This window comes from Ranitomeya imitator, chromosome 1, assembly GCF_032444005.1.
Source record: "Ranitomeya imitator isolate aRanImi1 chromosome 1, aRanImi1.pri, whole genome shotgun sequence".
In the NCBI taxonomy this organism is placed as follows: domain Eukaryota; kingdom Metazoa; phylum Chordata; class Amphibia; order Anura; family Dendrobatidae; genus Ranitomeya; species Ranitomeya imitator.
This window is the reverse complement of record NC_091282.1, coordinates 665,499,000-665,513,659: the sequence shown is the minus strand read 5'-3', so window position 1 is coordinate 665,513,659 and position 14,660 is coordinate 665,499,000. Positions and strand designations below refer to the sequence as shown.

General features: G+C 44.0%; 1 protein-coding gene across 2 annotated transcripts in view; it reads right to left on the bottom strand.

Annotated features, from left to right (window-relative positions):
- The window catches only part of TEDC1 (tubulin epsilon and delta complex 1), a 95,134-nt gene that overhangs the window by 21,596 nt on the left and 58,878 nt on the right, over positions 1–14,660 (bottom strand). For both annotated transcript variants that reach the window (XM_069729067.1, XM_069729076.1), the window contains 2 exons: positions 9,975–10,061; positions 1,426–1,617 (listed from right to left, as the gene is read on the bottom strand). In XM_069729067.1, coding sequence (XP_069585168.1) covers positions 1,426–1,617; positions 9,975–10,061 — 279 coding nt within the window. The remainder of the gene's footprint in view (positions 1–1,425; positions 1,618–9,974; positions 10,062–14,660) is intronic.

The following is a 14,660-nucleotide window of genomic DNA, read 5'->3' as shown; positions in this document are numbered from 1 at the left end:
AGTAAAAATAAGGTGGCAACATAATTTCCCAGAGCAGTGCGATTGCATGGTATCATACTGGTACATTATTTTATATTTGAGAAGTAAAAATAAATTGCATATTTGTACAAAAAAAAAAAAAACACAAAAAATCCTTGGTTTGTGTCGCTTTTTTTGATACGTGTACCATATGCTGAGCTGTACTTTTTATTGCTACCGGTTATGGAGTAGAAAAAACATAAAAATTGAGCTTCACTCGAGTTGGTACACATGCAGCTCATAAGCGCATGTTCGGCTACTCGGTTATGGAGTAGGTGAATAAAAATCTAAAAACACTGCACAACTGTAAGCCTTATCATCAATGTAGAAATAATCACATTAGCCAAAAGTGAACTTCTACAGGGAAACAAAAGGATTTCTCTGTGCGCTTCCTCAATATAAAAAAAGAAAAGATATTTTCCCTTAAGCAGACTGGACGTCTCCAGCCCACACCAGGAACATCACAATCCACAGATACAATGTGAACCCTTGGGCTATGTGCACATGTTGCGGATTGGGGTGCAGAATTTTCCGCACAAAATCCGCATCTCCTGGCAGAAAACGCAGGTGCAGATTTGCCACGGATTTTCTGCGTTTTTGATGCGGAATTTGTGCGGATTTTCTGCGTTTTTTACCCCTGCGGATTTCTATAATAGAAGGGGTCAGAAACGCTGCAGTTCCGCACAAAAGAAGTGACATGCTACTTCTTTTGTTCCGCAGCGGTTTTCATGTGTATTTTTCCGCACCATTAGCACAGCATTTTTTCTTCTATTGATTTACATTGTACTGTAAATCACTGTGTGGAACTGCAGCGTTTCTGCGCGGAAAAATCAGCTGCGAATCCGCACCAATTCCGCATCGTGTGCACACAGCCTTGCTGTTCCAAACATACCCGCAACCTCGAATGACAGTAAAACCTGGTTGTTCTACCTTGTGTATGGGTGTGTGTGTGCACTAGAGTGATACAGGTGAGTAGTGGCAGCAAGAAGTGTGGTGTGGATGTGTGAAGAAGGCCTTCAAGGTGCCATTGTGGGCCATTCACACCTCTTGATAAAACTGAGGTGCTGTTGGGTGCTGGAACAGGTGAGTAAAATAATCGCTCCACTCAAATGCCGATGTGAGAGGCTGACAGCAGTACTAAGTGGTTAAACAACAGAGACTGGAACTAGCCATTACAAGTTGGTGCTGGCTGTATTAACACAGCCGACACCTGCTGCGACTGAATCGAGAATGGTTTAAAAGCAGCTTTTTATTTTAGCAATGTCTTGAAAAAAATCATTAAAACCTTTAATACCTGAAAATCCAAGCTAAAAACTGGAAAAAAAACACACAACCACTATCTTTCAATAGAAACACAAGTAAAAATGTATCAGCTGGATTCGGAACATTTGCTATATGAGGTCATACCTGTTCTTGTAATGATTTCCAGAGTGAGGCGCGCTTATGGAGCTGATCTTGTGTGTCACGTAAACGCTTGCCTAACACTTTTATATCGGTGGGTATATATGGTTGTACAGCACTACTTGTGACAAATGTGCACACGGTGCTTGGAATACAGATGCCATGTCCATCTTCACTTGTGGACTCCAAGACAGTGTCCTAGTTAGTGATAAAAATAATAATGTCACTGACATTTGTGGTACATTAACATAAAAATAATAAAAATATGTGCCTAATCATATTTTATATTTTGACAGTTTTTTTTCCATTTTTTAATTTTTATGATTTTTTGTGTTTTTTAGGTTTACCAAATGATCTCAGACGTACAGGATTCTAAATAAGTAGTGATTTAGTGTGCAAGAACGCTGAGGAAGTGGTATTAGCGGCTGTTTCATAGGCCACGAGTCCCGACCTTTCAGCCGAGTCCCACCCCTCAGCCATTCAAAAACATTGTGTGTCCTAGTGCAGAAAGCAGAAGGGGGAGGCTCCTGCTGCAGGTAGCTGCATTACAGCTAGACACAGGATTGTCTACTACAGATAGTTCAAGTTGACCAGGTACAACGCTTTGGCAGTAATCTGCGATCATTGGATCAGAGCCCTGCTGCCATCTACGGCTCTGCTTTTGATTACCTGGCCAGGCCAAATAAAAAAGCTGTGGATGATGGCAGGTAAGAGGCGGTTCTGGGTGCTCCTATGCAGCGGCCACAGATTACGTATGCGGCTGCTGGCCGTGTTCCTGGGAATTTATTTCAGTTTTATAGTTTTAAATTATTTAGAAAGCCATGGATCATTTCCTTTACACTTCACAAACACTTGCTACTTTGTGTTGGTATATCACATAAAAGACCAATAAAGTACATTTACGTTTGTGGATGTAACAGGAAAAAAATAAAGAAAAGTTCACGGGGTATGAATACTTTTTCGAGGCACTGTATGTAAGGTCTGCTTGTGGTTCACACACAAAAAAAAGGGGGTTCCCTAAAATTTGACTTTAAGTAAATGTCATTCCCATCTTGAAAGCATCAAGGAGTAGTCGTGTCATGCTCAGACATATAAAAAAAAAGTATGTATCCCAAAAGAGGACTATGAAGGTACAATATGTTGAAATATGTAAATTTATTAAATTACAAAACACTCATAAAATACAAAGAGATATCATTATATAGAAGAATTATTGTGCAAAAAAATTACATACAACTATATCACCTACAAAGAGGGAGAAGAACTGGCTGTGAATCTGGGAAGAAACCTGATAGTATTAAAGTGGAAGAAAATAATAATTTACACGCCTTGGGAATTCATCTATGGGTGTAGTGACAATTTTGACTCTATGGGTATTTTCCAGAAATAAGCAGCAGTGGAAGTTGCAGAGAGAAAATTGAAAATATGCCATTATAGTGCCCAGTACGTTGTAGTGACCGTACATTGTGCCCAGCTTGTAATTCTGGAGACTCGTACACATAAATTAAGCTGGTTCTCATCACTACATTAATAGCAATTATTTGCTATTACTGTAGTGGTTTAGGCACACTGTGGGGCTCAGGAAGATGGGAAACAGATTTCTCTGGATTTCTTTTGGGGTATGGGGAGCTAAAGCACTTTTCCAGAGCCTTTGTGTTATCAGTATCATGGAAGCCACCTATATTTTCTTTGACAGATGAAGGACCTGAGTGGAGACTTGTTTTTTTGTGGGTTGAGTAGAAGCTTTTATTAGTGGCTTTAGGGTGGGGTGGGGGACAGAACATTTATCCTGCGCTCTATGCTGAGCACTTACATCAGGATTTCCATCTAAATCTCTGAATGACATGATTCAGATGAAACCCCCGAGGGATTCACGCACTATAATGAGGCAGCACAATTACTCTGGACTCCGCCTGGTCTCTGTTCAGCGTTATCCTTCTTTTCAGAAGTGCACAAAACTGTGGCGGACTGCGCTTTGTTACACTCCTAAAAAAAAACTGACACCACCGGATCATAGGCGGCTAGACGGCGTCCACAGTACCTCCAACTGCCTCATCTACAGGAATTTTTTGTTTGCGATTTGTCAATTATGTATTTCAGAGATTTACACGGAAACACCAGTGTAAGCAGAATGAACAAATCAGCAGCAGGTGAAGAATTGGTTTTATTTTTTACACCGTTCTTCTTGCGATATAAGTGATTATGTGTACTTATTTGTCGGGTTGGTGCAATTACAGCAGTATCAGATTTATACTGAGTTTTTCAACATTTTGCTACTTCCACACTAAAAACGCTTAAAAAAAAAAAATTTTTTAGTATCACAATATTTTGATAGCTATATTTTTTCTTTATTTCTGCTGACAGTCTTGTGAGGGCTTGGTTTCTGCAGGATGAGTTGGAGTTTTTATTGGTATCATTTTTCAGCACATACCATTTTTTTGATCGCTTTGCATTCTGATTTTTGGGAGGCAGAATTAGCGAAAAAAACAACAGCAATTAGGAATAGTGTTTCTGTTTTTTATGTCATTCACGATGTGGTAAAGTTGATAAAGCAGCTTTATTCTTCTGGTCAGTAGGATTACAGCGATAACACATTTATAAAATTTGTTGATGTTTCGATGCTTTTACACAATAAAAACAATGTAATAGGAAAACCGGTAATTAGACCTACCGGTAATTGTATTTCCAGGAATCCATCCTGACAGCACCATTGGAGGATGTCCTTCTTACATTCAGTGGGACAGGAACAACAAGCGGTTAAAAGGACCCTCCCCACTCCACCCACCAGTGATTTTCTAAGTACCACATCTGAATGGATGCAAAAAGAGAGTTTATTAACAATTTTACACCAATGTTACATCACATTAGTCCATATAAAGAGTTTACAGTGGGAGGAAACTAGAAGTGCTGTCAGAATGGATTCCTGGAAATACAATTACCGGTAGGTCTAATTAAAGTTTTCCAGTTCACCACCTGACAGCACCATTGGAGGAATACCAAAAGGATGGTAATCTAGGGTGGGACTACTGCATGCATTACTTTTCTACCAAAAGCTAACTGTTCTGATGAGACATCTAATTTATAGTGTCTGGCAAAGATAGAATGACTGGTCCAAGTCGCAGCCCTACAGATCTGCTCTGCTGAAGCTCCCCCCTCTCTCTGCCCATGATGTAGAGATAGCTCGGGTTGAGTGGGCTCTAAGGGTATCCGGGGGATCTTTCCCTTGGGCTGTATACGCTAGGTTTACCGTAGTGTTAATCCACATAGCAATGGTTGATTTTGCTGCCTTACAACCTCTATTTGGTCCCCCGTACTGTATGAACAAGTTAGTGCCCTGTCTCCAACCTTTCGTCGCCCCCAGGTATTTTAGAACCGTCTCTCTAACGTCAAGGTTAGGATAGACCCCTTCCTTCGTGTTTCTAGGGTGTTGGCAGAACGAGGGAAGAATTACCTCTTGATTTATGTTCGTGGAGGAAACTACTTTGGGGAGGAAGGCTGGGTTAAGTCTCAAGACTATTCTATCGTCAAAGATCTGAAGGTATGGATCCTGTATGGATAGAGCCTGCATTTCCCCTAACCTTTTAGCTGACGTAATGGCAATTAGGAAGGCTGTTTTAAAGGCGAGATTGGCTATGTCCATGTCTTCTGATAACAAGTACGGGGTTCTACACAGGGCATTAAGGACCAAGTTTAGGTTAGGTCCCAAGGAGGAGTTGATCTCCTCAAAAGAGGTCTCATTCTCTGTGTGGCTCTAGAGAATCTTGCTATCCAAGGATGGGAAGCTAGTGATAAATCAAAAAAGACACTAAGCGCTGCAATTTGTACTTTTAAAGTACTAGGCCGGAGGCCTTTTTGAAAACCGATTTGTAGAAAGTCGAGGATTCTAGGAATGTCGGGATTTGAAGTATCCACAGGAACTTCACCTAAGAAAGAACAATACCGCTTCCAGATTTTGTTATAGATTGCTGAGGTCACCAGCTTCCTGCTTGCCTAGAGTGTGGTAGTCACACCCTCTGACAAGCCTCTGGATCTTAGGGTCCGCCGTTCAGAATCCAAGCAGATAGCTGTAGTGAGTCTGGATTGCTGTGGAACACCGGACCTTGGAGTAGAAGGTTCTGCCTTTTCGGTATTAGGATCGGTCTCTCTGTTGACATTCTAGATAGTAGAGAGAACCAGCTCCTTTTCGGCCAAAAGGGGACCACCAGGATTACTGTTGCTCCTTTGTCTCGTATCTTCCTGAGTGTCTTCGGGATTAGTGGAAGAGGCGGAAACGCGTACAGGAGAACTTCTCCCCAATGCTGAGACAAAGCGTTGACTCCTATGGCACCATCTAGGGGATTGAGAGAAAAAAATGCTCTGGTCTTTGCATTTGACCTTGTGGCAAAAAGATCTACCTGAGGTGTTCCCCACTGCTGGCACAGACTGCTGAATATTTCTGGATTTAATTCCCATTCTCCGGGATCTACAGGCGTTCTGTTCAACAAATCTGCCACCTGATTTTTGGTACCTTCCAGGTGAACTGCCGTGATGGATCTGACAGATTTCTCTGCCCATCTGAAAATCTGGTCTGCTAGGTGCTGCAGAGGCGGATGTCTCGGGCCCCCTTGGTGTCTTAGGAATGCCACTGCTGTCATATTGTCAGACAGTATCCTTACGTGTCTGTCTCTAACTAGTGACTGGGCCTGGTATAGCAACTTCTAGATCGCATATAGCTCCCTTAAATTCGATGACTTTGCGGAGATCTGTGGACTCCACTCCCCCTGGTAGTATATCCTTCCTATATGTCCGACCCATCTGAACTGACTGCCGTCTGTGGCAACGGTGACACAGGGATAGAGGACCCATGGAGCCCCCACCTTCAGGTTTTCCGGTGTGGTCCACCAGGCTAGGGATTTCTTTCCTGACGGAGAAATAATCATCTTCTTCTCCAGTGAATCCTGCCTTCTGTTCCAAGATCTCAAGATCTCTTTCTGTAACCCCCACGAGTGGAACTGGCTCCACTTCACACAGGGTATACATGCCGTCATTAAGCCTAGAATCCTCATTGCTTCTCTTATGGAGGAAGTGCTTTTCCTGAATTGGTGTATGCTCTTGATCAACACCTTTTGTCTGTCTTCCGGCAAAAAAGATGTTCTGGCGTTGGAATCTAATATGACCCCCAAACAATTAATTCTGGAATTTGGGACTAGGCATGATTTTCCCAATTCACAATCCACCCCAGATCCTGTATAATGGAGAGTGTGAAGTTGCAGTCTATTTTGAGAAGTTTCTCTGATTTCGCCATTATCAGAAAGTCGTCCAGATATGGCACTATGGCAATATTCTGGTTCCTTAGATAGGCTACTACCTCTGACATTAGTTTGGTAAATATCCTGGGCGCTGAAGCAAGGCCAAAGGGGAGACACGTGAACTGGAAGTGATACATTACTCCCTTGTTCATCAGGGCGAATCTCAGAAACTTCTGGTAGGAAGCGTGTATTGGGACATGGTAGTATGCATTGCTTAGATCCAAGGTGCACATCACCATGTCTTTGTCTATGAGGTGTTGTGGACCTTATAGATTCCATCTTGAATCTTTTGTACCTAATCCACCTGTTCAGGGATTTTAAATTTATAATCTTTCGAGAGTCCCCCGATGGCTTTTTTTATTGAGAACAGTTGCGAATAATGGCCCTTTCCTCTCTCTGAGATGGGTACCGGGATGATTGCGTCTGACTTCAACAACTCTTGGATGTTTGTCGACATAGGGGAGTTTAAAAGAGGACAGGGTCTGGTTACTATGAACCTTTCTGGGGGAAGGCTGGAGAGCTCTAGTTTGTACCCCTGAGCAATAACCTGCAGAATCCATGGATTTTTGGATATTTTCTGCCAACCCCCTAGAAATTTCTGTAACCGACCTCCCTCCTTGATGTCATTTATTTGGCTTTCCCGTACCTGTACCCGGGAAGATGGAGTCTCTACCTTTTCCACCCTTGGGATAGGACCACCTCCCAGACTTCCCTTTCCCCTTGTAATCTGTCTTCTGACTAGGTCGGGATCTACGAAAGGGCTGGTACTTTTTTGTATTTTCCTCAGGGAACCCTTTCTTTTTGTCTGAGGCGTTTTCTAATATGTCATCTAGAGTAGGCCCAAATAATTTACTCCCTGAGAATGGGATTCCACACAGTTTATTTTTTGATTGGATATCCCCTGACCAAGTCTTTAGCCAGATAGCTCTTCGGACCACATTGGACAAAGACTCGCTTCTGGCGGCGAAGCGTACAGATTCTGCTGAAGCGTCAGCAATAAAGCCTGTTGCGAGTTTTAGCAATGGAAGGGTTTGAGAATAACATCTCTGGAAGTTTTAGCTTTGAGATGTTCCTCCAAATCGTCCATCCATAAATGCATGGACCGGGCTACCGATATTGCTGCTATATTGGCCAGTATTATTGCTGCCGAGGATTCCCAAGTTTTCCTGAGCAGTCCATCTGCTTTGCGATCCATTGGATCCTTTAAGGTGGAGGAGTCTTCAAACGGGATTGACATCTTCTTTGCAACTTTTGCTAATGGCACATCAATCTTGGGAACTTCATCTCAAACTTTAAAGGGAACCGGTCACCCACCCCCTAGGCGTTTGTAACTAAAAGAGCCACTAATGCTGCATTTGGACAAGGTGGCTCTTTTAGTTATGCTCCTTGCACACGCTGAAATAAACACTTAAAAAATGTGCCCCTTATACTGTGAAATCGCCAGGGAGGCGGGACTTTCCTTCCTAATCAGACGCAGCACAGCCGTCATTCATACCCCCTTGGCGCCGGGCGCCGCCTCCTCAGCGTTGCTTGAATCTGTCCCGGAGCCTGCGCTGTTATGTTATCCCTTGGGCATGCGCTGTTAGCGCTGCCCGTCTTCTGACATCATTTGATGTCGGGCTGACTGCGCCTGTGCGGCCGCGCTGCCCGAGATCCCGCCCCACAGTGTCTTCTGATTTATTCATACTGCGGGGCATAGCCGTGGCATGCGATTAGGGATCAGCTGACGCCGCTCAGTCTGAAGAAGGCGGAGGGAGATGAGTGAGAGGCGAAGATATGCACTGCGCATGCCCATGAATCCCAGCCCCGCAGTATAATGGACCCGTAGAAGCGCTACTCACAGCGCAAAACGGCCGTCGTCGATCCCGGCACACTCCCGTCATTATCGCACACCCCCGAGCCGTGAAGAGGTCTTCTCACATGCTTGAATAAAGGACCATCTAACTCCAGGATCGGTGAGTGCTGCCGCATTTGTTCTGTGATCTACATGCCATTCAACTCTATGTTTCATGCGAGCACCTCTGATCAGCTATCGGGCAATCAGCTGTTGAAGTACACATCCAGTTCTCCCTGGCTACTTGGGCTGTGCTGCTCAGCATTTTCTTATTTTTGTTATATTCATTACTGCAATGAGCGGTAACGGTGACCGCTCAGTACAGGATGAAGCTGCGGCGCCGGGGAAGCAGGGACTGCACAGCGCCAGGAGCAGGTGAGTATAACGGGGAGGGGAGCGCTGCGCGATATTCACCTGCTCCCCGTTCCGGGCGCCGCTGTCTCCAGCAGTGATGCTCAGGTCAGAGGGCGCGGTGACGTGGTTAGTGCGCGCCCTCTGTCTGAACGTCAGTGCAGAAGATGGAGCGGCGCCGGAACAAGGAGCAGGTAACTATTGAAAGTGCCGGGGGCCTGAGCGACGGAGAGGTGAGTATGTGATATATTTTTTTTTATCGCAGCAACAGGAAATGGGGCAAGTGTCTGTATGGAGCATCTATAGGGCCATAATGTTTGTGCAGCACTATACGGGGCCATAACATTTGTGCAACACTATATGGGGCAAGTGTTTGTATGGAGCATCTATGGGGCCATAACGTTTGTGCAGCACTATATGGGGCCATAACGTTTGTGCAGCACTATATGGGGCAAGTGTTTGTATGGAGCATCTATAGGGCCATAACGTTTGTGCAGCACAATATGCGGCCATAACGTTTGTGAAGCATTATATGGAGCAAGTGTCTGTATGGGGCATCTTATAGAGCCATAATCAAGGTTTGTGCAGCGCTATATGGGGCAAATATCTTTATGGAGCATCTTATGGGGCCATAATCAGTATTTGTGCAGCATTATATTGGGCAAATGTGTCTATGGAGCATCTTATGGGGCCATTATTAACCTTTATGCAGGATTATATGGGGCATATTTTAATATGGAGCATCTTATGGGGCCCATCATAAACTTTATGGAGCATTATATGGGGCTCCTGATTCAATATGGATATTCAAAAACACAACCTACTGATGTCTCAATTAATTTTACTTTTATTGGTATCTATTTTTACTTTTGACATTTACCGGTAGCTGCTGCATTTCCCACCCTAGGCTTATACTCGAGTCATTAAGTTTTCCCAGTTTTTTGTGCAAAATTAGGGGGGGGTCGGCTTATACTTGGGTTGGCTTATACTCGAGTATATACGGTAAGTCAACCATTGAAAGAGAAACAAGGGCATCATGTTGTGCCATCTGAAAAAAGCTGAATTGCGGTCTGATTCCTTACCATCCATTGCCAGTACACGGATTCTACGTGCTTCCACTCAATATAAGCCTCCAAGTAGGAGATCTCAGACGCCATCTCGTGCAGTAACTAAAGAAGGGAGATAGTTTATTTATAGGATCAGTAATCACACGTGTTAGTCCAACACTTAAAACAATATAACAAGAAAAAATTATATGGAGCGCGAAAATTAGAATCCAGTCATTCTCACACTTGTCAATGGGGCTATTTTAGACTCATAATTCCTGCTCTTTCATGATTAGTTTTCATCAGACTCTATCACCATAGGCAGGGTTACAGTGACAGGTAATACCTCTATACGCAGCTGATAACACAAGATCCATCAATCACAATAGGTGATACCACAGCTGACCCTGCGCACACCTTTTACAATCACCTCTGCACACGCTTGTTACACTTCAATCATACCTCCCAACTTTTGAAGCTGGGAAAGAGGGACAAAGTTTGCGACGCGCCTCTGACCACACCCATTCACTAGTCACACCCATATCCACGTCCCAACCATACCCATTTAGCACTGCTGATCACACTGTTCATAAAGAATAATTATAAACTAAAAAATATGGCCACACAGTGCTCCATACTGTATAATGGCCACAGATGATGCTCCATACTGTATAATGGCCACAGATGATGCTCAATACTGTATAATGGCCACAGATGATGCTCAATACTGTATAATGACTGCACATGATGCTCCATACTGTATAATGGCCGCACATGATGCTCCATACTGTATAATAGCCGCACATGATGCTCCATACTGTATAATGGCCACACATGATGCTCCATACTGTATAATGGCCACACATGATGCTCCATACTGTATAATGGCCACAGATGATGCTCAATACTGTATAATGGCCACAGATAATGCTCAATACTGTATAATGACTGCACATGATGCTCCATACTGTATAATGGCCGCACATGATGCTCCATACTGTATAATGGCCACACATGATGCTCCATACTGTATAATGGCCACACATGATGCTCCATACTGTATAATGGCCGCACATGATGCTCCATACTGTATAATGGCCGCACATGATGCTCCATATTGTATATTGGCCACACATGATGCTCCATACTGTATATTGGCCACACATGATGCTCCATACTGTATATTGGCCGCACATGATGCTCCATACTGTATATTGGCCGCACATGATGCTCCATACGGTATATTGGCCGCACATGATGCTCCATACGGTATATTGGCCGCACATGATGCTCCATACTGTATAATGACCGCACATCATGGTCCATACTGTATAATGACCGCACATGATGCTCCATATTGTATAATGACTGCACACGGCTCCTCTCCATACATCTCGTACACACGGCACTACTCCGTACACCTCGTACACACACCGCTCCGCTCCATACACATTGCACACGCTGCTCCGCTCTGTATACCTTGCACACACACGGCTCCGCTGCGTACACCTCATACACATATGGCTCCTCTCCATACACCTCGTACACACACGGCTCTGCTCTATACACATTGCACACGCTGCTCCGCTCCGTATACCTTGTACACGCATGGCTCTGCTCCGCACACCTCGTACACATGTGGCTCTGCTCTGTACACCTCGTACACTTGTGGCTCCGCTCCGTACACCTCGTACACACACGACTCTGCTCCATACACCTTTCACACTCTGCTCTGATCCGCACACCTCTTACACACATGGCTCCGCTCCGTACACCTCGTACACACGCGGCTGTGCTCCGTACACCTCGTACACATGGCTCCGTACACCTCTTACACACGACTCCGCTCCGTACACTTTTCACATGCTGCTCCGCTCCGTACACCTCGTACACACACAGCTGCGCTCCGTACACCTCATGCACATGGCTCCGCTCCGTACACACGGCTCCGTACACCTCTTACACACGACTCCGCTTTATACACCTTTCACACGCTGCTCCGATCCATACACCTCGTACACACATGGCTCTGCTACATCCACACTGTAAACACCTCCTGGCCTCACACATACACTTACCCTCCTCTGGCGCCATGGCAACCAGCAGAGTCCTGTACACGGAGGTCCTCCCGATCTATCATGTGATCCCTGATTCCTCCCATCCTGTGACCTCATCACAGGTCCTGTTCGCACAGAGCAGCCATTACGTGGTGTGCTGCTCTGTGGGTGCAGCCTGTGCAGGGACTCAGGGAGCTCTCAGCTGACCGGGTGACTGATATCACATACCTCCCAACCAGTGCGGGACAATTAATGTCCTGCCCGGGATCACGGGGCTGACTGTCAAAATCAGGACAGTCCCGCTGGATCCGGGACGGTTGGGAGGTATGCTTCAATTGTGGCTAATATACATATGTATTTCTAGACGCAACAGGAAGTTAAAGTCTAAAAAAGCCCCAGTGGCTGGTGTGAAAATTGCAAGTTTTTTAATGTAATAAACTTTACGGTGTGATGTGGAAATAAAACATTGTTGAAAATGTGTAAAAAATAAATTTAACACAAAAACCTGATTTAAACCATAGGTGATTTTCTGATAACATTCTCTTTAAGGTGATTATTACTCCTTATGTTATTTTAGAACATTCTAAATGGCTTGCAAAAATATCATAACATTGGACAAGCGCTGTAATTACCTTTGGTTTACTTATCTGATACAGTGCATTACTTTACTTCTCTTACAGTGATACTAAGCTACAGCCTACATAGTCCAATGCTGAATTCACAGTTCTGCTGGTTACCATAAGAAACAGTTCATACCCTTGTTACCAGACACTTTATTAACAGCTTACTTAACCAGATAAAAACAAGTGCCTACATTTAGGAGGAGCAGGTCAGGTACCTGACTTTCAGACACAGCCGGAAACCCTGGAGAGAAGGCAGAAGCAGTTCATTACAACTTCTGTCTTTTCTTTTGTTGGCTTCATAGCGATCAGTGAGTGCTATGCAGAAAAAAGGTGACTTATCCCTGCTGAACCTGGTGATCACACGACTTCTAGGTCTTTGACGCCAAAGCAGAGCTGCTAGGTCCAAATAAACTTATATCAGCTCTGTCACTGACACAGCAGGGGGTTGACTTACCCCGAAACACCAGACGTAAATTCCATAGACTCAGAATCATAGACTATTGTCTGAATTATTGATTCTTCATGTAGGCTGAATGGATATTTGTAAATTGATGAATGGTTGTTACTTACCTCTTACATCAGTTCCTAAAGTTTATAATACTGTTATCTTTGCAAAACCGGGACGCAAGGTCACTGAACAATGATGTTTGCGAATATTTTGATTACACATTATACCAGGCCATGCAATTTGTTGACTTGCAAACATTGAACAATAAACTATAAATAAACAATGTGGGTTAACCTCATCACCCCTTCCCTTTGACCCACAGGTGAATCATGGCTTGAAGGACAGTTGTGAACAATATAAAGAGACTTTGCCTATGTTCCAGGTGACTCTACAGGATGTCAGGTTAGGGGACCACGGCCCCAGCTGGAAGAGCACACATCTGTTCCATCGCTGAACCCTCAGAGACGTCTTGAAGAATCCAGGTTGGGACGATCAAGTCACTTGGCCACATACCTCAATGCTCTCGATTTGCTTCCTAAGTTCGCTGTTACCAACTCTTTGTGGGTGCCCGCCAAAAGCAGGGTGCTACTAGTGGGGGTAGTATGCCCTGGAAGAGGCTCTAATCCCAGTGAGTCAGCGGAAGGGCGAGATTATAATTTGCACCTTCTTGGGTATTTCCTGGGTCTGTTCTATATGTTATTGTTTGTTGGTATTTCAATAAATTAGTGCCACACTGTTTTACTCGCACCCTGTTTTGTCTGAGTAGTATTATGCCCACGGTAAAAGGAGAGCTGGGGTAAAATGGGATGATCCCTGGTCCATGCGGTCTCGAACCAGTGGACTAGAGCAACAACTGAACCCCGTGTTTCCACAATCATACAATTTGGCCCACATAAAACATAGCCTCATACAAGTACATCAATGAAAAAATAAAAAGATTATTGCTGCAAAGAGGAGAAGCAAAAAACAAAAAAATAATAGGCCAGTCATTAAAGCCTTCTCAGGTCTGGTGACTAAGGGGTTAAAGTAACACTCCAGTGGGATTTCTTTTGCTTTTTTTCATTCATCCTTCCAATAATCCTCTATTACATATAATTCAGCTAGTATATGTAATTTTCATATACAAGATACTTTTCCCCAGTTAGTTAATGTGATCACACTAGGACTCTATAGGAATTACGAGGCTTTATGTTCGGTGAAGTGGGTCATTATGACAGTCATTAAGATGTGTTATATGATGCAATTGCATGTACTGTACCACTGAAGATCTCCACAGGGGTAAAATAGAAACATCTATCACAGATAATGATCATGATTGCACAGTGCCGGTCACACAGTTATAATGTAGCAGATCACAGTTCAATCTTCCTGAATATAATAAAGGATGATCACAGGGTCATGTGATGCTCTACAGATGCATCATGGAACTTACAGAGTATAACAGAGAGGGCTAGTAACCAAGGTTGAAGAGGACAGGAAGAGAGAACAGGAGCCTGAACAGGGAAAGAACTACACTACACAGAGTATAAGACGTGCAGAGTGTGTCAGACAATCGGGTGAGGGTGCAGCTATAGAAATTAAAACCCTGGGAGTG